Raw genomic sequence first — 24,158 nt, 5'->3', positions numbered from 1 at the left:
CAGGGCAGAGGAGTCTGCAGCTCGACCCTGTCAAAGAGGTGGTGACCTCGAGAAGGGCTGGCACACTAGAGGCTCTCCCTGAAAACCTTGGAGATCTGAGAGCACACAGGCCTGTGAGTCCACAGCAACTTGGGTAGAGCGGAGTGATGGCCTGTCACCATCTCCTTAAGAAGGACATTGTAACCCTGTGCAAAAAGAGAGGGTTGCACATTGGAAAGTTCACCAAAGCACAGTTAATTGTGCAGCTGAAGGAGGATGATCACTCTAAGGAGCAGATTCCTGACCCCAAATGGGGCTATAGCAGTATCTGGGAGCAACTGGAGTGGTAGCCAGGCATCCCCAAGACTCCTGTCCCCGACCAAATGGGGGTCTTCACAATCGGGTTCCCCATCAGGGGATCGAAGAAGGACTGGATTGGAGCTGAGTCTGAGAGAGCAAGAGGACTGTGAGAGACAGCGAGAGTCCAAGAAAGAGCTGCAGAAGCAGCAGCAGCATGAACTGGTGATGGTGGAGCAGAGAGGCATAGGGGACCTCCCAGAGGTGAGTGGGGATAGACCCCGGGGTGCCAGTTCCGCAGGGAACCTCGAGACTAAATTGCTGCCCCTGGTTAAGGAGGGGTGGGATGTGGATATCCCCCTCACTGCCTTTGAGCAGTCTGGTGATTTGAACGAAGGGACCATGTGGAAAAGCCCCGGTGTCTAGCTCCCTTGCTGGGTCCCAAGGCCATAGACTCCATCAGCCAGATGGGTGGGGAGGTGGACAGGCTCCCACTCCTGGTCCCAACTTATATGTCTGTGTGGAATCTCCTGGGCTCAGGCCCCTTGGACCCCCAGTGGGAGCGGAAGGTGGTGGTCAATGGGGAGACATTCCTGGGGTGGCGAGATCCTGGGACAGAGAGAACTGTTGTCAGGCCCTGGGTGATGCAGCCTCAGATGCTGAGAGGCTGTGTGAGCTGGGTGAGGGTCCCAGGGATGAAGCCCCTTGCCCTGCCTATGGCCCAGATCCCTGTGCAGACCCAGGAGGGGTGGGGCTGGCTGGTCATTGGTGTTCTCCAGGATACCAGCTGCGAGACCCAGTTGTGGGGTCACTGTGTCTCTTTGGGACAGAATCCAGGCCTTGCTCCTGTAACTGCTGAGGGTTTGAATTTGAATCCAGGGAACCAATCAGTGGAGAGAGAAATGGTCAGTGAAAATGCAGATGACCTGGCTGGCAGCAGGGAGGAGCTGCTAGGCGTGGGCTACCTGCCTGCCTGTAACCAGACCCCTAGGGCTGGGTGAGACAGAGAGATGCTCCCTGCCCCCTTGCACACCGGAGAGGGGGCTCACGCTGGCTCTGATGCAGTGAGGAAAGCAGCGAGCTTGCTGCCTTCCCCCAATGGGACAGCAAGGGCAGCGCAGAGCACAGTGGGAGCTGAGACCCCAGCTGAGTGGGGGGAGACACAGGCAGGGCAGGGTATCTGGTGGGAGTGGCAAGGTGCTTGGTAAGGAAAGTTTGGATGAGCCTAGGCAACCTTGTGAGCTGATGGCTTTGTCTAGTCAGCAGGGTGGGAAGGCGAGGAGAGTGGAAGGTGAGTGACCCTGTACCTTACCTATTAGCTGGGTGGAGAAGTGTGACAGTGAAGGAAACGTGCCTGTGTCTGTCAGGGGTATTGACTTGCCTATGGATGGAGCTACCCTGATCTCCAAGCAGTTGTCTGTGAACAGCCTTGTGTGCTGGGACAAGGGAAATGAGATCCCAAGCTGTGTGTCTGGTAAAGGAGAAAGTGTGTCTGGCTTTTCTTTGTCTGTGGAGCAGACAGAAGGGGCCTTTCAGCCTGTGATGGTTGAGGATAGTGCAGTTGTCGTAGAGTTGGTTCTGGATTTAGCTAAAGCCCAGGAAGGGAATGGTCCTAAGTTTGTGTCTGCTAGGGAGAATGGCACTGTACCTAGGTCGCATCCAGTTAGTGTCTATGTAAAATCCCAGAGACCAGACAATTCTGGTGCTTGTATTTTGCCTGTTCCTAGTGTGTTGTTGGAAAGGGTGTAGCAACTCTGTCTAATCAGGGTGAGATCCTAGCCAGGGCACAAGGAGAGCACAAAGGTGATTTGATTGTGTTACCTACTGAGGGTGTGGAAACCTGTAGCAAGAAGGAAAAGATTCCTGAACTTGTGTGTGGCAAAGGGAAGGAGAATGCTTCTAACCTTTTGTCTAGGAAGTCTGTAAATTTGCCTGAAAGGGGATTGTGTAGGAATCCGCCTGATGGGCCAGAGGTAATTCTGGATGTAAGTGAGACCCAGAAAGAGTCTGATGTTGCTCAGGAAAGTGTTTCTCTGGAGCAAGCCCTAGGTGAAGAGGGTAAGGGCAGAATTTCTGTGAAGGGTGAACTGTTGCATAGAAAAGCCCGTAGGGAAAGGAATCCTCATGGTAGTCTTTGCAAGCAGTTTACTGCAACTGAAGGGTGTGTAAGTGATTTAATCAAGAAAGTTTCAGTTCCTAACAGCCAGAAATTTTCTGTTGTGAATGAAGCCACTGACTTTCCTGTTGAAAGATCCAGTGTGGGTAGCTTTGAGAAGATCTCAGATGAAGTGAAAGCTGTTAAGAAAGTTAAACAGTCCTATAACCAAGTGGCTGTGTTTGGCCAGCTTGTTGGGGAGACAAGGTTGTTGAAAAAGGGATGTCTCCATGCTAGTTCTGTAAGTGAACAGTATGTGGCGCAGTTCAAGATGGGGGCTCTTAACCAAGAGAGCCTGAATTGCAGGCCTCCAGATTGGAGCGCTGGGAGAAGATCCAATCCCAGTTTGATCCCCGGGGGTTTTGGGGTGGCAAAAGGGCACGAGCCGCATAAACCTTCCCACATGTGGCATGCGAGTGCTATCGACCACCCCCGACCTAAGAAAGAGCGTGAAACTGGAAGGGCCTGGTGTAAGGAATAGGAGAGATGCTGGGGCATCCATGGGAACGCTGGTGGCTTCGAGCTTCCCCAGGTCACTGGCTAAACTGACCCCGCTCAGTTTGGTCTTGAAGGGGGGAGAGAGGTTGTCATGGAGTCCCCGGGCGATGCTCTAGAACTGCTCCCTACGAAGCCAGTCAAGACTCTGGGGAAGTCTCCTTTCTGTGAGCAGACTGTCTGCAGGACACACAGCTCACACAGCTTCCACCTTCCTGGGTCTGACCTTGGAGCATTCAGCATCCTCTCTGCCCCTCCATGCGCTTCCCACAGCGAGTCCGCCCAGGTGGGGTCCTGGGGAAGCCAGAGGGTCCTGCACCCCAACTCCGCAGTCAGACAAAACTCTCAGCCAGCCAGTAAAACAGAAGGTTTATTAGATGACAGGAACCTGGTCTAACACAGAGCTTGTAGGTGCAGAGAACAGGACCCCTTAGCTGGGTCCATTTTGGGGGGCAGTGAGCCAGACAACCACGTCTGCACTTCACTCCATGTCCCCAGCCAGCCCCAAACTGAAACTCTCTCCCGCCCCTCCTCCTCTGGGCTTTGTCCCTTTCCCAGGCCAGGAGGTCACCTGATTCCTTTGTTCTCCAACCCTTTAGCTCTCACCTTGCAGGGGGGAAGGGCCCGGCCATCAGTTGCCAGGAAACAGGGTGTTGGCCATTCTCTGTGTGCAGACCCCTGCACATACCTGCCCTCTAGGGCTCTGCAACGATCATACACCCTCATCCCACCACCTAGATACTTAAGAACTGCCTAGGGGAAACTGAGGCACCCCCACAATATTCAGAGGAAACATTAAGAACAGTCCCGCTTCATCACAATCAGTCCCAGAAAGCAAGAGTTGCTGAGCAGGAGATAAATTAAGGAGGAGAGTGTGAGTGTGTGTGTGTGTGTGTGTGTGTGTGAGAGAGAGAGAGAGAGAGAGAGAATGTGTGTACAGGGAGTGTGTATAGCTCTCCCTCCTCTGCTAAAAAGAGGGAGCATTCCCCTTCCTTTCCATCTCTAACCTCTTATATGGCAGATGAAAGGAAGACTCAGCATGTGGGAGAATCTGCAATGGGAGATAAAAAGAAAAAGGATGTGGCTCTGTGGGAATGCTTTAAAAATACCATAACAGAGCTAGAAAAAGCAATTAATGAGGAGAACATGGAAGTAAACACATTTTTCCCATCCCATCACTTGCTGTAATGTGTATGTATATGTCATTTATCAAGGAGAAGGTGTGTAGTTGGTGGTGGAGGGAGCAGAAGGAGAAATGGGCACTTTCTTCTCAATCCTTTCCAGATGCCGAAACACCCGTTTGAAAATCTGACCCCCCTCTATGAGAGGAAGAGCAAGTGAGGACAGGAAAATGGTAGTAGGAAGGGATGGTTTTTGGACAAATGTCTCATTAACTTGTGTACCATTTGCCACTTGCACTGAGTAACTGTAAACAAGTGTAAGCAGAGCCAGAATGAGCTCTACCCTGACATCTGGTGGTGAGCTGTGGAAAAGAACTTCAGGGGCTGATCTCCGTTTGCATGGGCACACCCACCCTGCCTAGCATGATGGACTGCTTGCCCAAATGGTCAGTTTGGCTGCTGTGGGATCCCCAGTCTCTCTGTTGTTGGGGCAGAAGTAATAAAGGGTTGTTATCCTGGTTATGTGAATGAATCAAGGACAGTAGAACTGTACTTGGCATTTTATGATGGAGGGACTCACCGTCAACTTAGTAGCACTCGCTAGGCAAGGGACACGGGTTCCAACACCCAGGGAATTGAGAGGGGTTGGGGGATAGGTATGTGTATCTGGTAGTGTGGCTTCACTTCTTAGGGCCCCCAAACATTACTTTGACCCCCTCCTTTCTCCCGGGTGTAGTAACAGAGCTAATTTTGGCTTTATGAAGAGTTTTGTTACATACTGCAGAGCTGAAGTCACTGACACCTAGGTCTAAGCATTATACCTACTTTGGGCTAGTGGTGCACCAGCACTGAGGCTTCCCCTACTACCAGCTAAAAATCACTAAAGAGCTGAAGTTGGTGAGAGCTGTGTTAAGAGGGGGCTGACGACAAGGTGGTGAGTGGATGGCTGGAGTGGCTAGCTGGGTGGCTGGCAGAGAGGAGTGGAGCGGATAGCAGGGTAGCTGACAGAGAGGTGTGGTTGGTGGTGAAGACTGCAGCAGAACCCCAAGGAGAGGTGTGGCACTTGGGTGTTGACCTGAGCAGCAGAGCATGTAAGATGCCCCCCCATACCTCCCTCCACTTCCACTCAGGCGGGATGGTAAACTCTGAACATTGTGGGGTTGCACTGACCAAGGACAGAAACTGTGTGTAGGGGGTGACTATTGGGTTGCTGGATTTAAGACTCTGAAGGGAAAAGGACATTGCCAAACTTACTGGGAGGTGGGTCTTTTGCCCATGGTTGATGTTATGAATCCTGTTTGTGGTGTTTCCCCAACATAATGCCACATTGTTTCCCTCCTTTATTAAAAGGCTTTTGCTACACTCAGACTCTGTGCTTGCTAGAGGGGAAGTATTGCCTCTTAGGGGGGGTGATATGTAATTGTCCCACATCACTGGGTGGGAGCTTGAGCCAGTTTTGCATTGTGTTATTGAAACAGAACCCCTAGATACTGAACCCAGCCCTTGTTGCTGCCAACTCTGACGGGCAGAAGGGTTACACAAGAAAAGCATTTATTTCTGAAGGAACCATAAGATCTGTTACAGTAAATTTGTGTGACAGAGTGGGGAATAACCATTCATAGAACAATTGATGCGCACTATGAACGCCTTTGGATTGCCTTTGGAAAAGGTTGGATGGCTGAAACACCAGGTACAGAACTGTACCCTTCGGCTTAGGTGAAATATTCTTGTTATGAACTTTCATCAGATTGATCCTTTAGTAAACATTTACTGATATGCCCAAGGCAATGTAAAGCTTTACTAACCCACACCTTATCATGCAAAAGCAAATGAACAATATGATTTCATGGAGCATTGTGCATGGTTTAGATTTTTCTCCAGTGGAGAGTAATAAAGTGGGGCTAGTTATCAGCACAAGAATTTCCATCAGGTGTATGGAAGAAGTTAGGTGCTGAACTTGTGTTAATAAGAACTGAACATATAACTCCCTGAAAAATGCAATGAGAATTTAGTTTGAGGTCTCAGTTTTTCTCAATGAACGTGTAATTTTTTCAGACAGTAAGGTGATGAAATTGGCATTGAATTGTATTTGTTGAATTAGGGAACACTGTACATTAGAGAGAAATGCTAATCCTGTGGTTTAAGCACTAGTCTTAGACTCAGAAGAGCTGCGCTCAATTCCTGGTTCTTCCACAGACGTCCTTTTTCTATTTAGGTTGCAGAGTTCATGGCAGGGCTGTTTCTACATTGCCTGGCACAATGGGAGCTCATATTGGTTGAGGCCTATGTGCTCCTGTGAGATAAATAATGAAAGTAAAAAAACCAAAGAGATGAAGTTTCTCTTTGAAACAACAGGTAAATGCCTGAAAATGTTTTGGCAGAAGATACAGGAGAAGGCATTTTACTATCTAACCAGTCCTTAGACTCAGGAGCCCAGGTGTAGGGAAATGATTCCCCTATGCAACACAATGTGGGTTGGCAGGCAGTGGTACCATCTACACCAGGGGTGGGCAAACTTTTTGGCCCAAGGACCATATCTGGGTATGGAAATTGTATGATGGACCATGAATGCTTATGAAATTGGGGGTTGGGGTGTGGGAGGGGGTGAGGGCTTTGGCTGGGGTGCGGGTTCTGGGGTGGGTCTGTGTGCTGCCCCGCCTGCAGGTGCTGCCCCTGCAGCTCCCATTGGCTGTGGTTGCTGGCCAATGGGAACTGCAGGGGAAATGTGTGGAGCCCCTTGACTTCCCCTAGGTATAGGAGGCAAAGGGGGGACATACTGCTGCTGCTTCCAGGAGCTGCACAAAGCCCAAGCATGTGTGGCAAGCCCCTGACTCAGCTCCCCGGCTGGAGCTCAAGGGCTGGATTAAAATGTCTGAAGGACCAGATGTGGCCCCCAGGCAGTAGTTTGCCCACCCCTGATCTACACTCTGTCTTGGGATTTTCTGTCAAGGAAGGGCAGCTTTAAGTTATTGTGGGGATAGGTTAAATCAACACTTCTTATAGTGGATGTGACCACATCTCCTCTCTGAGTAGCACTGGACACTTTCTGAGCTATGCTGATGTCTTATGGGCTCCCAGTGGAGGGGCAGTTGTGACCTACCTTTCCCCTTTCACTTTTGCGGCATCCCCCGCCTTAGTGGACTTTCCACCTGTAGGGACCTGAACCAGGTTGTCTGGGTTAGAATGGGAAGCATTCTGTTGATTTCAATAGGCACTGAATCAGGCCTTGTGTGTGTAAGACAGCATAGATCCTGAGCTTTGTCTGGCTCATGGACTGTTAAATTGTAACTGTGTTAGTTAAAAGGAGGAATAAATCATGCTTACTTCTTCTTACTACCCTGCTTGGCTGAGTAAGACAAGGGCACAATCTTGCCATAGACCAGAGAATCAAGAATTTTTAGTCTATGATTCAGTGGCACTCATAAACAAGATCTCATAACCATAGATGATGTACAGAAACCAATGCGATTTATTCACAGGGATGGTAAACCATCAACTTCTTTGATAACACAAAATGTTTACTGAATGAAGACTGATTTTATGAATCTTCTGAGACAGCAAAAAGACAGTGTATATAAATGTCAAAGCTGAAACATTGGAGAGAAAGTAGAGAAAAGATAAGGTGTGCATGCTGAAGTTAAGCGACTACTGTAGAATCTAAAAAGTGTGATAGCATGGGGAACATTATGAATGCATTTATTTCCATTTTATTTTTTAAAATTTCCAAAACGTAATTTGTAAGCGATGCACAAAATACTGTAAAAGAAGATTACAAAATCACACATTAAAAACATAGTTCCCCATGCTTATCCTCCAGTATTTTTAATGGAATGGCTCTGTATTTGCTGGTTTAACTCAGTCTCCTGTAATGGTTTATAAAATGCACACTTTTAGATGCTTTTATTTTTGAAGGATCAGTCTTTTTGTTATTAAACTAGCTCTCAACAGAAATGTTCCAGGTTGGTCATTGAGAAAGGCAGGTACAGTCGAAATGTCTGAGTGTAGGACTTGGCACCAAGAACGCCTGAGTTCTAATGTCAATTCTGGCACCAGCTCTTTCTTTGACCTTGGATAAGTCACTTAGGGCTAGAGACACAAAAGGATTTAGACATCTAACTCCAGGAAAGCAGACCTGGCTGTAAATCTCAGGCAGAGGGAGGCGGCTTCCTCTAGCCCAGATTTTGGCCCCTAAATTCCTTTGAGGGTTGGGGCTTAGGACTCGCCTCTCTCCTTGGCATTTACCATTGGTTGCATAGATGCCAACTCTATGTGTGCTCCAGCTCCCCACTCACCTCCCAGTGCCTCCTACCCGCCTGCTGCCCCGCTGATCAGTGCCTCCCGCTTTCTCCCAGCGCCTTCCGTCTGCTGTTATCAGCTGTTTCGTGGCATGCTGGTGGCTCTGGGAGAGAGGGGGAAAAGTGGGAATGGGGCACATTGGGGAAGGAGGTGAAACTGGGCAGGAAAGAGACAGGTTGGGGGTGGGGGCTTGGGGGAAGGGATGGGGTGAGGGCGGGGCCTGGGGCAGAGCAGGGGCCAGAAGAGGCGGGATGGGGGTGGGGACTGGGGGAAGCAGTCAGGTGGGGGCAGGGCCTGGGGTGAACTAGGGGGGTTGAGTTGCACCCCCGAGCCCAGAGGAAGCCCCTGACTATGATTGGTTGCCTTAGGTAGCTCCCTGTTCAGCTTTCTGGCTTTTGTGGATCCCATTCTTAGGCACCTAACTTTTGCCATACATTGAATAGGGAGCCTACGTGCCTAACCTGGGGTTGAGGCTTCCACTGGGTGGCAGGGCATTGTAACAGTGGGCATGGCAATGTGTAAGTCCCTTTGTAGATCTAGCCTGTAACCCAGGGGTGGGCAAACTTTTTGGCCTGAGGGCCACATCAGGTTGCAAAACTATATGGAGAGCCAGGGAGGGAAGGCTGTGCCTCCCCAAACAGCCTGGCCCCCGCCCCCTATCTGCCCCTCCCACTTCCCGCCCCCTGACTGTCCCCCTCAGAATCTCCGACCCATCCAACCCCCCGCTCCTTGTCCCCTGACCGCCCCCTCCCAGGACTCCCCTCCCCTAACCGCCCCCCCGGGACCCCACCCCCATCCAACCACCCATTCTCCCTGTCCACTTATTGCCCCAACCTCTATCTACACCGCCGCCCCCGACAGGCCCCCCCAGGACTCCAACGCCCTATCCAACCCCCCCATCCCCCCATTCCCCATCCCCCTGACTGCCCCCCTACAGAACCTTTGCCCCATCCAACCGCCCCCTGCTCCCTGTCCCCTGATTGCCCGAACCCCTATCCACATCCCCGCCTCCTGACAGGTCCCTGGGACTCCCATGCCAATCCAACCACCCCTGTTCCCCATGCCCTGCCCCATCCAACCACCCCCTACTCCCTGTCCCCTGACTACTCCCCAGGACCCTCCGCTCCCCGCCCTCTTACCATACCGGAGCCAGCCACGCTGCCCGGCAGGAGCGGCAGGCCAGAGTGCTGGCGGCGCAACGCACTGAGGCTGTGTGGGAGGGGGAGTGGGAACAGCGGGGGAGGGGCTGGGGACTAGCCTCCCCGGCCGAGAGCTCAGGGGCAAGGCAGGATGGTCCCGCGGGCTGGATGTGGCCCGCGGGCCGTAGTTTGCCCACCTCTGCTGTAACCTCTGCATTACTTTTGCAGTCAGTAATCTGAATATGATTATGTTTACTTTCTACTTCCCTAGGGTTATGAAGATTTCTTAGCTAAATTTGTAAATTATTTCCAAGATGGAAATAGCACAAAGACAAAAACTGTTATAGCTGCAAATATTATGGTAGATTTATTATATAGATCCCAGTGTGAGGTTAATTAAGACTGATTATTTTAGGATCCAAAAGAATAGAAAGTCATATCAGTTCTGTGAAGTATTTCATGCCCATGTACGTGCACAATGGACATTCAAAAATATATATATTAGATTAGTATTCAATGCTCCATTGCTCCAGCACACATAATTGACTTGGATCTCTACTTTTGCCATTCTGAATGGAATCCAGTGAGTTCTAAAATGTACTTTTTGTTGTATAAGCCCCAACTGTAGGAGAGGGTTGACGAGTTGAAGTTTCTGTTAAATCTGAATGAACCTGTAATTGTACAGTACTTAAGCCAGAGGCATTGTAACCTAGGAATGTGCTGAATAAAGCTGTGCTGAGTTTGGATCCATGGGGTATTATTCTGTAAACTATTTCTCCAGTTTATCCAACAAGCCAATTTTCCAAGTGCCCTTTCCAAATTTTAATGCCCCCCTGCCCCATCCTGCTACTGCTGCTATAGCAAGGGAGTAAGAGCACTGGCTAAGAAATAAATTATGTGTGTACAGGGATCTATTTGCATTAATGGGAATTGTGTTGCTAAATCTCTGCGCACTGTGTTGAAAACCCATTAGGGTTTTTTGGGCTGTTATATAACCCAGGATTCAGGAAAAATCAGGTTTCTGTAGTGAATTCTAAAAATGGTTGTGTACAATTTGAACCTCATGATGGCTATTAAAGTCAGTTGCAATCAATCATCTAAAGTTCACAGAAAGCCTTGAAAATTTAACCCTCAGAATTCAATATATCAAAATTGTATAGTCCCACGGGACAGAGAGGAAAAACGGGTAAAGACATTTCATATTTCAAAGGTTAACTAATAAGCAGGCTAGTTCTGTCATATATGTCTGTGAGGTCACAATCCACAAGAAAACCCCTTGGTCAGAATGTTTGGTGGCTCTGGGAATTGTTAAGGGTACAGAGTCTTTTTCACCTAAGTCAGTGGTTCACATCTGGCAATGATCAGTAATGACCAGAAATCATGATAATCTGATGGCTGTTGCTGTAAATGGAGCATGTAAAACCGGTTAGTGGTCTCAGTCTGTTTCATAGCTACTGTACTGACGTCACAAAAGCCACTGCTGTTTTAGTGGTGTCATCAGCAGTTGTAGGCTAGGATCCCCTCAGTTTAGGAATTGGCAGGTAGAAAGAGGATGAACTGTCTTACACATATTTTGTTTTAACAACTGTTAATAAAACATGTTAAGTGTTTACATATAATTGTGTTTCAGGACTTGAAACAATTGTACATTTTAAAGCACTCCAGTTCACCTTTAAGATAATGATGCATGCTAAAGATAACTGCAACTATACAAGGAAACATGGGCTATTTCTGTTGAAAGGAGAGTGCTTTTTGATATATTTTATGATTTTGATAACTAACAGTAGAAGTGAAGTTTGCATTTAATTGGCTATTCTGTCGCTCATATACAGATATATTTAGGAGACTGCAATGCAGTGGAAAGGCACAATGTTTTTAATGGAAACCTGTGAAGGCAGTAAGTCTCTATAACAGTCTTCCGTGAACATAAAAGCAAATCTGTTTGTACAGAATCTTTTATTCCCATGACCACTTCTACTGACCTCCTCCTGGAGGATTGAAGGAAAAGTGTATTTTCCCCTCTAAGGAAATAACAGTTTAAGAATCTGAGGTATAATGTAACTTTTCAAATGATAAATAAGTTAAAATTAACTGAAATCTTGTGCATAGGCACATTTGAACATATATTTAATTTCCCACCCATTAGTCTTCATAACTGAAAGTTCTTCTCCAACAAAAGCCTTAATTCTGCTCTGTAGTGACACCATGAAAGGAAAAAAAAATCTAATGTGTCTTTAAAAATCAGTTTAATCTCATCTGGGATGACAAACACTTAAAATGACTTGGCCATAATCACATTGTTTTTCCATGTTGTCACTGCAGAGCGGAGTTCAGGTTGCTGGGTGCCCTAACTATGCATTCCCATATGGTAACTTGTTTAGGTTTCTTTTAAATTTAACTTGAATTGTATATTTCCTGGGTTTATAACACTTGGTTTGGGGATAATACAATAACCTTGCAATGTATTTGACCTTAAAACTACTGATTTAAAATCAACCTTCTTCATCCTTAATTCCATTTTAGCATAGATTTTTTTACTGGGAATTCTTAATGATAATGGGGATTTTAAGCTTTCGCCGAAAGCATCTGGTAAAACTCATCGTTAGAGATGTGTTGCCAGATTAGAGGACTCAGTAGTCTTTTCTAACATGTTCTTCAGATGTCAAATACACAAAATATTCACGTGACAAAGTGCTGTCACTCAGAGCCAAGTATTTTTGTTTTGTAGTCTTATCTTGCTGAATATGCAAGGTAAGCCAAAGGCACCTCATTGACATTGGTGCTGGTATATTTACAATTCTTGTTTTTTTCTTTCCAGGTTTTGGCTTTGATTATTCTATTATAAATGGCCCTGCTAATGCAACCGTCCTAGCCGGTTCAGAGGCCCGGTTTAACTGTACTGTGTCACAAGGATGGCAAGTTATCATCTGGCTTTTAAACGGGAATGCTGTTCTCACGACAACTCCTGCTGGAGGGGCTGTTGTAACAATGGATCGCTTCACTCAGCAAAATTATACCAGCGGTGAGACTTTTACCTCAGAGCTAATCATCCACAACGTCCAGCTGGACGATTCTGGTCAAATAGAATGCAGCATCCAACTTAGTATCACCAACAGCTATGCCTTTCTTTCTGTGCAAGGTCTGTATGCCTTTTCATTTTTGTCACAGAGTTTTTATTAAATTGTACTTAACAGAAATCCAATGTCACAATGCCAAAATTACCAGACTGTATGTGTACCGACTTTCAGTGAATGCCCTATGCCTGCTATGTTTCTCATCTGGAAAGCTGGATCAGTAATTTCATGTACAGATTGGCATTCCAAGGTAGACTGAGGCTGCCACTGCAAAAGACTTCAGTTGTGCTCACTTTTTTCTGTAGCAGCTCTTACTCTGTTCTAGGTTGTGTGAAAGTGCCAGAAGCCTGTATCGGTGCTGCCAGCCATCAGTCAAAAACAATCTCTTTTGGCCAGAGTCTTTATGGATTTTTTTTCTCATTTTTGTACATAACACTTCTTTTGCATTTAATGGAGAGCTCCTTCCTACTGTCCAACCTAGTAATAGTCAGCCTCCATCCAGTTTGTGTTGGGGTTTAATGTAGTGCAAAAATTTAGCCTCTGAGTCACAAGGTGATATCATGGATGTGACTGCTACTGTACACTACAGCTTCCAGGATCCAGTAAACCTTTCATGTATATCAGACATCCTCTCTGTAGCTTCCTGAAGCATCATTATTAAGGAAGTGCATCCAATAAAGTGGAATCTTCCCTCCATCTACTATTCATTTGTCCAAAAAAGACGAAGGCTGATGCCCAGGGCATCACCTTTCTATAAACTTTCCATGATAAACCTGAAGAACATCTCTAAGTGGTAACAGAGAAATAAAATCCTGATGACACATGGTCCTTTAGTTGGTGCAGGAGATATTTCAGTATGGCCAAAGCATGACACTTCCAAAGCTTTCATTGGACAGATAGTGGAAAATAAAGTCTAGTTGTGAAGCCAAAATGGACTATAACATGGCTGAGAAGCTGCAGTGGCTTCCACATTTATCTCATGTAAACAACATCTCTATGGTTTAGGTTTTCTATTTTATTTTAATTATTTTTTTAACTTGAAAATTTCAAAATATGATTGATTTTTGGTAGTCAAAGATGATTTAAAATGGGCAGTAAGACACCATTGCAGTTAAATATTCTGAAGGAACAAATCATCTTTTCCCCCCACAGTTAATGGATCTTTGCTCATCAAAGATCACAACTCTACAGTAAGAAAGAATGAAACAATTGACATTGTTTGTGAAGCCTTAGGATGGGCTCCAGCTCCAAACATGACCTGGATGATAAACGACTCTTTTGTAGATAAGTCCAGGTATGTTACTAACCATAGTCAAGGATCTAATGATCTTCACAATGAAGTGAGCACCTTAACTTTGACTCCGATGGCCAATGAGACACTGACTTGTTTAGCTTATATAGAGGCTCTCCCTAAGCCCCAGAATGCAACTGTAACTCTTATTGTGCAGGATTCTCTTGCAGGTAAGTGAACGTTCTCTATACTATTCCTTTTTGTTTTATTTTGAAAATCTTTTATTCCAGTTTAAGCAACATGACACCTGAAATGTAACAGACTCAAACTCTAGTAAACAGTATAAATGTCACATAGTGTTAAATTCACTCCTGTGCTGAGCACCAGCACAAGTCCTGAGCATCACTAAATTCTCTTTATTTGGAACAGTACAAGGGAAGCAGAACTCTCCCTAATGCTTATTAAGGGCTTTATTGCATACAAAATTGGATTTTCTGCTTTTTGCAAGATCTCACCCCATGAATTTAGGCATTGAAAAAAATTGATTCCGTCCATGAAATAACAATAGATTTCTATCTGTCAGTTGCATAAACATCTTATGCTATGTCTTGTTTGCTCAGGACTAAATCCTAATGTGAAATCCTGGCTCTACTAAACTCTGAAAATTTTGCCACTGACTTCAACAGAGGTAGGATTTCACCCCTACACACAACCCAAAGTAAACATTTGTGCATAACAGAATGCTCCATACAAGGTTACACGGCTGGCATGGAGCTGTTCTGCATTGCAGTTATAGCCTCAGAGCCGTACTGTGCTTGATACCCACCATGTTTCACCTTGGGGGCCCTGGCTGTTCCATCAGCCAGGGAGACTGTAGCACAGTGGCATTCCATCCAGCCTCATGCACTTTACCAAGCTTCACTCCAACTCAGGATTTGCCATGCTCGATAGACCAGCGGCCCATCTCATCCAGCGTCATGTCCCAGATAGTGGCCAGCATCCACACATATTGCTGAATTCTTGGCCTCACCAACAACCCGTGGAAATTACTCCCATAGCTTAATATGACCCCCGATGCAGGGGAATCACCAACCAGCTGGGTAAGCTGAGCTGCCACCTGCATTGTGCTGCCTGAATAGCACTACCTGTTTTTGAGGTAGTGATGGATGGTTTTCTTTTCCAAGCGCTAGCACAATAAGAACAAACAGGAGCTGATCCTCAACTGGGGCTAAGCAGCGCTTGGTGAAGCAGAGGGAGGAGGCATGAAAATGCCCTTTTTGGCCCTTCAATATTGGGAATTATCTGGCCGTTTGTTCCCAGTGCTGCAGAGTCGTTTCAGGGCCGCTGAAATTAACACCAGCTGCTCATGGTCTCTAGGACTGTTACAAAAGGTGAGATTACTGGGGCACAGAGACACTTTTGTCACACCTCCTATGGTGGGAGCTGGAGGGGTGGTGTAGAAGCCCTTATGGTGACTCTGTGCCACCCAGAGTTTCCCCTAGGCAGAGGAGGTCCTTAAATCCATGTTTCTTTTAGTGATTCGGTGAGCATAGAAAAAAGGAGCTGTGCTTATGACATCAAACTGACAGCTCTTTGGCTGAGTTGGCACCCCTCGGAGTGTTATGTGACATATGACCCATTCCGTGTTCTGAAATGGGTGGCACTGGCATGGTGTATAAAAGGCATTCAGATACTACAGTGACGGGTGTGGTATAAAAACCTAGATAGCTAGCTAGATAGGCAGAATGGCTGGGCCTTTTACTTTAAGTGTGAGCCATTGTTAGCAAGTTTCTCAGGACCATCTACTTTGTAATGCAATTGAAAAAGGCCATTTTACTAGTTTTAATAAAGCTTCCTCTAAGTTAAATTGCTTCTAATTACTGACTAAACGAGATCTGTCCTGAGGACTTAATAAAATGATTAAACTCCCCAGCCTACTCATTCTAGAGCTATTGAGGCATCTGCCCACAGTTTCCATAGTTACATGCTGTACATTAGAAGAGGAGAAATACAGATGTCACAGACACAATTAGTACATAATTAGTGATCATATAGGACCATCATGCATTCCTCTTTGGGAAAATGACTATGTAGTAACAAATACTCAAGATTTCTCAGCATAGGCATAGTTTGACATCTTTATTTGGAGGAGCGGCTCTGATCAGGCCAATGGGACTGCACGTGTGGGAGGTGGGCAAACTCTGTGCCTGTCCACAGGGGTGCCATTTCAGATTTGGGGGGCCCCGCAACTTTAACCATGATTCCAGGGGCTACTTAGGCAACTGAAAACTCTAATGTTTTTGCAGATAATAATTTAGAAATATCTGACAGGAGCACTGTATAGAATTCCTATATCAAAAAAGAAAATTAAATAAATATTAGACCTACTCAGCTCTAATACTAACATGTTCTGACATCTTGTTGCAAGTCACTTATGGGACACTGATTAGGTTTAAAATTGTAATGTATATTCTTACTCAGATACTCATACTAAAGTCAGAAGGGACTATCGTGATCATCTAGTCTGACCTCCTGCACGTTGCAGGCCACAGAACCTCACCCACTCACTCATGTAATAGACCCCTGATCTCTGGCTGAGTTACTGAAGTCCTCACATCATGGTTTAAAGACTTCCAGTTACAGAGTATTCACCATTTACACTAGTTTAAACCTGCAAGTGACCACCATGCCCCATGCTGTAGAAGAAGGTGAAAACCCCCACAGTCTCTGCCAATTTGACCCAGGGGAAAATTTCTTCCTGACCCCAGATATGATGATCAGTTAGACCCTGAGCATGTGGGCTAGACTCACCAGGCAAACACCTGGGAAAGAGTTCTCTGTAGTAACTCAGAGCCCTCCCCATCTAGTGTCCCGTCTCCAGCCATTGTGGATTTTTGCTATAGGCAGTCACTGATGGGCCACATGCCATTGCAGGGAGTCCTGTCATACCATCCCCTCCATAAATTTATCAAGCTCAATCTTGAAGCCAGTTAAGCTTTTTGCTCCCACTGCTCCCCTTGGGAGGCTGCTCCAGAATTTCACTCCTCTGCTGGTTAGAAACCTTCGCCTAATTTCAAGCCTAAACTTGTTGATGGCCAGTTTATATGTATTTGTTCTGGGGTCCACATTGATGCTTAACTTAAATAACTCCTCTCCCTCCCTGTTATTTATCCCTCTGATGTATTTATACAGAGCAATCAGATCTCCCTTCAGCCTTCTATTTGTTAGACTAAACAAGCCAAGCTCTTTGAGTCTCATAAGAAAAGCCTTCCATTCCTCAGATCATCCTAGTAGCTCTTCTCTGCACTTGTTCCAGTTTGATTTCATCTTTCTGAAACATGGGAAATCAGAATTGCGTAGAAAATTGCAGATGACATTATTTGGTCCTTTATTTCACTTGTAACCACTGAAAATGGAGAGATGGCCAACATAAAGCTTGTTAGTTGAACTTCCTAATGTTTTATTTAATGCCTGAGGCAAGGCATCACATAATGTTACATTGGGCCAGGCCAACAGGGACTTAACTAATCTGTCAGTTAGGCTATGTCTATACTAGAGGCCTTACACTGGCACAGCTATACCGATGCAGCTTCGGCGCTGTAAGATCTCTTGTGTAGCCACTCTATGCCAATGGCATATCTTCTGTCGACATAATTAAACCACCCCTAATGAGTGGCACTAGCCATGTCGGCAGGAGAAGCTCTCCTACTGTCATAGCGCTGTGCACGCTGCCACTTATGCTGGCAAAAATTATGCTGCTCAGGGTGGTGTTTTTTCACACCCCTCAGTGACATAACTTTCGCCAATATAAGTGGTAGTGCAGACATTACAGAGACTAAGGTGAGGGCTTCCCCATGCACAATTTAGCAAAATACTATAGTTCTTATGGGACTGCAGTCACTGGGACAAGCAGAAAGATCAAACAGGGAAGAGATTCATTAAACTGCCAAACTGGGAAAAGCAGATGATAACGACAGCAGTTGAGATGGGAAGTCTGTGGCTGTTTATTTTTCACACTGATTTACATGGAAGTGTTAAGCCATACCAGCACCAGCTGCTCCAATTCCTTACAGGCACATTCATGGTCTCCACAACATCCTGAACTATGAGGGACAATGTGGTACAGTGCCATCTTGCAGACACCCCAGGTAACTAGTAGGAAGTAGGCTAGGCTAGACACAGACAGAGAGTATGTCTTCACAGTAGCTGGGAGGTCTAATTTGCAGCGTGGGTAGACAAACATGCACTAGTTTTGCTCAAGCTAGCACTTAAAAATACCAATGTGGCCCAGGCAACATGGGAAATACCTTGGGCTTGCCACTTGAGTAGTCAAGGGATCAGGGGGGATTGTACTCGGGTGGTTAGCCCAAGCAGCTGCGTGTGCCACTATGGCCACACTGCTATTTTTAATGCACTAGCACGAGCAGAGCAAGTGCATGTACATCTACCCCCACTGGGATTTACATCGCTGCTGGGCAGACATACCCATAAAGAGACTTCTCCGAGCCAGACACTGGATGCAGTCTCATCCATTACATTGTTGGCGTAACAGCTTTTTAGTGAAACCTAAGACTCCCTGCTTCTTCAAGAATACTACAGTCAGTCTGTTCTCATTCGTTTTATACAAAGAAAATCTGCTGTATTTTGCACACAACGATCTCGTTTCCCCCTCTTCCAGATTATATAGAGGATCTCTTGTAACGGCTTCTAGTGATACACAGTAGGAAGTACCTTTCCATTGCTAGTTCCCTTTCAATCCTGAAAGATGGCCATGCTCCACTGCAGTGAAAATTCCACACAAATCTCATCTTAAACAGAGGATTCAGGCAAAAAAGGAATGAAGATGACTCCTTAAACAATGCACTTTTTTGGGGGGGGAGTTATTGAAATATCTGAAATTATCCTGGGCACTTTGCTTACAAGACTTGTTTCAAGTATGTAGAGTTTCTTAACATCAATGTGCAGGCTTTTTGTAGCCCTTGATCTCAACAGAATGACAGTGAACGAGACTGGTTAAAGTATGCATACTGAAGGAGTTCCCACAGTATGGAAATAACTTGGAATTAACATGAAAGATGCTATTAGAGAATATGCTGACAGGAGACTTATATTAACCTGAAGTTATAGAGTATGGATAAAGTAAGGGGAAAGAATTAAGGACATTTTTAGAACTCCAAGTATATGATTATTATGCAGTGCAGATTTCTTGTGCTTAGCTTTTCCTATCAATTAATGTTGAATTTCTAATGATAATTAGAGTCCTCTGCTTTTAAATCAACATAATTCTTGGGAATTACAAGCATTAAAAACAGTCCTCCTGAACAGAGTGATCATTTTGAGTGACAAGTACATTGGAGAAGAGCTGGTGCAGAGCACAGGAGCAGTGCCATTGGAATCTTCCTGCTTCTGCATTCCAATGCTGGCAAGTCTTAGTGATCCATCTATGTCAAAGCTTAAGGGCAGGCACTGAACAAAAACCTTCCCTTGCTCTCTCTTTCTGCTCTGTGCTGCCTGAAAAGCAGACTACAGGTATTCCTGAATTTGACCTGAGCAGCTATTTTACTGTGGCAAATGCATAGGCCATGAAGGCTGAAAGGCTGGTTAAATGAAAACCACAAGAACAAATGAAGCTGTTGTAAGAACTATTCCTCAAACCTTAGTTGCTGTATTTACCAAGAAATGTGAAACTAATGAGAGTGTAGTGTTTGCCAAAGCATAACATTGCAGCTGACAAACAGAAATCTTAGGCTATCACATATGGAGAGCTGTTTCTAGGACTCATTAAAAAAATATTGACTAACACAGCTCTATTAATCTATATACTGCTTGTATCTAATCTTGAAAAAAGAAAAGGAGTACTTGTGGCACCTTAAAGACTAACAAATTTATTTGAGCATAAGCTTTCGTGAGCTACAGCTCACTTCATCAGATGTAGCTCACGAAAGCTTATGCTCAAATAAATTTGTTAGTCTCTAAGGTGCCACAAGTACTCCTTTTCTTTTTGCGAATACAGACTAACACGGCTGCTACTATGAAACCTATCTAATCTTGATATGACTTAGCACAACAAATTATTTTCTGCATGTATCTTATCACAAATCTGTATTAAAGTTAACTGAGAAATGTATTACAAGAAGCTAAATAGAAAAACAAGAACTTAAAAAAGAATACTCAAAATAACTGATATTTGGTAGCAATAACTTATTAAAAACATAATTAAACACACAGGTAAGATTAACATTCATTTCATATTTTAATTACCTTAAAATTCCCATAGCATTTTGTATGGCACAAAATAAAATAAAATTAAATGCAGATTTATGCTGTAGATTTATTTTTTCCATGCAAAAAAATCACAAAACACTTCACAATTGATTTATACATATTAACTACAAGGCTGCAGATTATAATATACTGGTAACTTCAGTAGTTATGGCGAGGCAGAACAAAAGCTATACAAGGCCAGTCTTAGGAAGAATGATTGAAGACAGAGACATGGAAAATTAAGGGCTTGATTCTGCTTCCCTTAATGTAAAATGGTTTTTGCCACTTATTTAACTGGTAGCAGGATCTGGGTGGTTAGTTTTCTCAGAGAGTGCATTGACAGCCCCACATCAGAGCGAGGGATGAATCTGGTTGTGATGAGATTTGAAGGCAGAAAGGATTCAGGAAGGTGCTCATAGAAGGCAGGTGTTCCAGAGGTTGAGCACAAAAGGAGAGAGAAGGATAGGTTGCTCAAAAAACCTGGGATGAAGGGGGAAGAAAATCTGGTGTTTGAGGTGTGTCGGGAATGATGTGAACAGAAAATATTGGGGGGGAATTAGGTGGGTTACGTGTGGCTGGAGGAGGAGGATGGCGGATGAAGAACCTATAAAGAGTATTTAAAATTGGGGCTGATATCTGCCTTTGCATTTATACACAGGGTTTCCATTATTTGTAATGGAATTAATGTTCACACAACCAAGGGCAAAATATCCTTTTAGGAGAGAGCATTAATAATGACCATTGACATGGATACAATATATCCTTGAAGTGCTCTAGATGGGTAAAGATATGTGTTAAAGTTGCAATCCAGGAACATTTTGGGTAGTAGATTATAATTAGGTGCAGGAGCAGCCCCTCAATTGGGTTAATTTGCATGATTAATTTACATGCTGATAGTTCATTAGGATTAGAGGAGAGACTAAATTGAATAATTTCTGAACCATCCAATCTTTGGAATATTCAGAATCCAAATTCAAGTCCAAATTTTGCATCTGGGCTATTATGCTATAAGGGGCCAATCCAAAACCCCAGAAGAATATCTGCAAACTTTGGTGAGTCTGAAATCTGTATCCAAATTTTGCCATTCAGGCCCATCTTTAATTAGGAACACTAAAAAGTACCTGACACCACAAATCCAGTGCAACAAAGGCAGTATTGTCAAGTCTGTACAAACCTTGTGCTTTTGGGTTGGATTTGAAGTTTGTTTTTAATATAGCTACCAGGGCTATATTTTGGACTGCTTTTGAAACCTGCCTTAGCTTTTGGGCTGAGGTTACTCCCTGCAGTTAGGAAGATCAAAGATTGGTCCAGTTCGGTTAAAGAGCACCGTAGATATTGGATGAGCCTGATGGACAGGGCCGTATTACCATTGGAAGAAACATCTATTGTAAATGGGACAAAATACAACATGGTTTTACAAAAGGTAGATCATACCAAACCAACCTAATCTCCTTTTTTGAAAAGGTAACAGATTTTTTAGATAAAGGAAATGCAGTGGATCTAATTACCTAGATTTCAGTAAGGCATTTGATACCGTGCCACATGGGGAATTATTAGTTAAATTGGAGAAGATGGGGATCAATATGAACATCAAAAGGTGGATAAGGAATTGGTTAAAGGGGAGACTGCAACGGGTCCTACTGAAAGGCGAACTGTCAGGTTGGAGGGAGGTTACCAGTGGAGTTCCTCAGGGATCGGTTTTGGGACCAATCTTATTTAATCTTTTTATTACTGACCTTGGCACAAAAAGTGGGAGTGTGCTAATAAAGTTTGCAGATGATACAAAGCTGGGAGGTATTGCCAATTCGGAGAAGGATCGGGATATTATACAGGAGGATCTGGATGACCTTGTAAACTGGAGTAATAGTAATAGGATGAAATTTAATAGTGAGAAGTGTAAGGTTATGCATTTAGGGATTAATAACAAGAATTTTAGTTATAAGTTGGGGACGCATCAATTAGAAGTAACGGAAGAGGAGAAGGACCTTGGAGTATTGGTTGATCATAGGATGACTATGAGCCGCCAATGTGATATGGCTGTGAAAAAAGCTAATGCGGTTTTGGGATGCATCAGGAGAGGCATTTCCATTAGGGATAAGGAGGTTTTAGTACCATTATACAAGGCACTGGTGAGACCTCACGTAGAATACTGTGTGCAGTTCTGGTCTCCCATGTTTAAAAAGGATGAATTCAAACTGGAGCAGGTAGAGAGAAGGGCTACTAGGATGATCCAAGGAATGGAAAACTTGTCTTATGAAAGGAGACTCAAGGAGCTTGGCTTGTTTAGCCTAACTAAAAGAAGGTTGAGGGGAGATATGATTGCTCTCTATAAATATATCAGAGGGATAAATACAGGAGAGGGAGAGGAATTATTTCAGCTCAGCACCAATGTGGACACAAGAACAAATGGGTATAAACTGGCCATCAGGAAGTTTAGACTTGAAATCAGACGAAGGTTTTTAACCATCAGAGGAGTGAAGTTTTGGAATAGCCTTCCAAGGGAAGCAGTGGGGGCAAAAGATCTATCTGGTTTTAAGATTCTACTTGATAAGTTTATGGAGGAGATGGTATGATGGGATAATGGGATTTTGGTAAGTAATTGATCTTTAAATATTCAGGGTAAATAGGCCAAATCCCCTGAGATGGGATATTAGATGGATGGGATCTGAGTTACCCAGGAAAGAATTTTCTGTAGTATCTGGCTGGTGAATCTTGTCCATATGCTCAGGGTTTAGCTGATCACCATATTTGGGGTCGGGAAGGAATTTTCCTCCAGGGCAGATTGGAGAGGCCCTGGAGGTTTTTCGCCTTCCTCTGTAGCATGGGGCATGGTTGACTTGAGGGAGGCTTCTCTGCTCCTTGAAGTCTTTAAACCATGATTTAAGGACTTCAATAGCTCAGACATGGGTGAGGTTTTTCATAGGAGTGGGTGGGTGAGATTCTGTGGCCTGCGCTGTGCAGGAGGTCGGACTAGATGATCAGAATGGTCCCTTCTGACCTTAGTATCTATGAATCAATTGCATGTTAAAGAGTAAAAGCTATCAATTTAATGTTGATTATTTGGGGGATATATGGTGAGCACCTTTTGTTTGTGGCAGGGATACACTGAATGATTTTGAAATCACCCGATTTAGCATTATAGGTAAAAAAATATATATATTGAATCCTAGTTATGTGAAAACACCATAAATGCATAGTGTACATCACTATGCAAAATTATGTTATAGTCCAGGATGCAGGAACGTGTTACGGTTAGCAATCTCAAACTTAGTAGATGTGTTGTTAACATGCTTGTCCTTTACAGTGGACAACTGAGGGTTTTTTGAATTGTGCACAATGAGTTGAAGCCTCCTGAAGCCAATGGAAAGACTCCCATTTGCTTTCAGTGGGATTAAGATTGGGCTCGAAATGTCTACAAAATAAGTTTAAATGTGAAGAATGAAGAAAATTAGCAGCCTAGGTTTGTCAGAAATACAACTAGCAGATAAAGTAGAATAATCGTAACAAAGAATTATCGTGATCAAGGCATTTTGTGGTACTGGGTATCATCAATATAGGGTAAAGTCATTTTCAACACAAATGAGAAACACAATCCATCTCGTTTTAAATAATCAACAAGTAATTTAATAATGCTTCCAGAAAGTTGGTCACGCTCTTCAGAAAAAGAAAGGTCGCAGCTCTGCTAGTGTAATGATGCTTCATTTCATTTAATAGAAAATGGTAACCAAGAAGACAGCACACGGACACGGACTATTATACTTGCAGTCACATTGTCAATTGGTTTTCTTCTTCTGATCATTATTATTTTTATAATAATATACTGCTGCTTAAAAAACAAAGGTAAGTGGATTTTTGCTACTGGCTATGCTTTTTTTAAACCTCAAATTAGATTTAATCTATTACCATTTCAGTTAAAGCATAGTGCACAGTTTGGTAAGGATTGTTTAGGGCAGAAAGGTGATTCTGATAACCAGTGGCTTGTAGATACTACAGATAGCTGCCTGCTGATTTCTTCTGATGTAACTTGTTTCCAGTGGAATTGGTGGCTCGTTAATATTTCTGTCAATAGTAAAGAGGAAGGGTAAGATTTTCAAAAGTGAGTAAATG

The 24,158-nt window shown here is 44.3% G+C and overlaps 1 protein-coding gene across 5 annotated transcripts in view; it reads left to right on the top strand.

The window, feature by feature from the left end:
* IGSF5 (immunoglobulin superfamily member 5) overlaps window positions 1-24,158 on the top strand; it is a 110,242-nt gene that overhangs the window by 54,656 nt on the left and 31,428 nt on the right. For 4 of the 5 annotated variants that reach the window (XM_043507156.1, XM_043507153.1, XM_043507150.1 and 1 more), the window contains 3 exons: window positions 12,301-12,621; window positions 13,709-14,017; window positions 23,766-23,891. In XM_043507156.1, the coding sequence (XP_043363091.1) occupies window positions 12,301-12,621; window positions 13,709-14,017; window positions 23,766-23,891 (756 nt within the window). The remainder of the gene's footprint in view (window positions 1-12,300; window positions 12,622-13,708; window positions 14,018-23,765; window positions 23,892-24,158) is intronic. The other variant, XM_043507155.1, reaches the window with a different exon arrangement.

The sequence above is a fragment of the Dermochelys coriacea genome, chromosome 1 (assembly GCF_009764565.3).
Source record: "Dermochelys coriacea isolate rDerCor1 chromosome 1, rDerCor1.pri.v4, whole genome shotgun sequence".
NCBI lineage: Eukaryota > Metazoa > Chordata > Testudines > Dermochelyidae > Dermochelys > Dermochelys coriacea.
The sequence above is the reverse complement of the archived record's forward strand: the minus strand, read 5'-3'. Positions and strand labels throughout refer to the sequence as shown.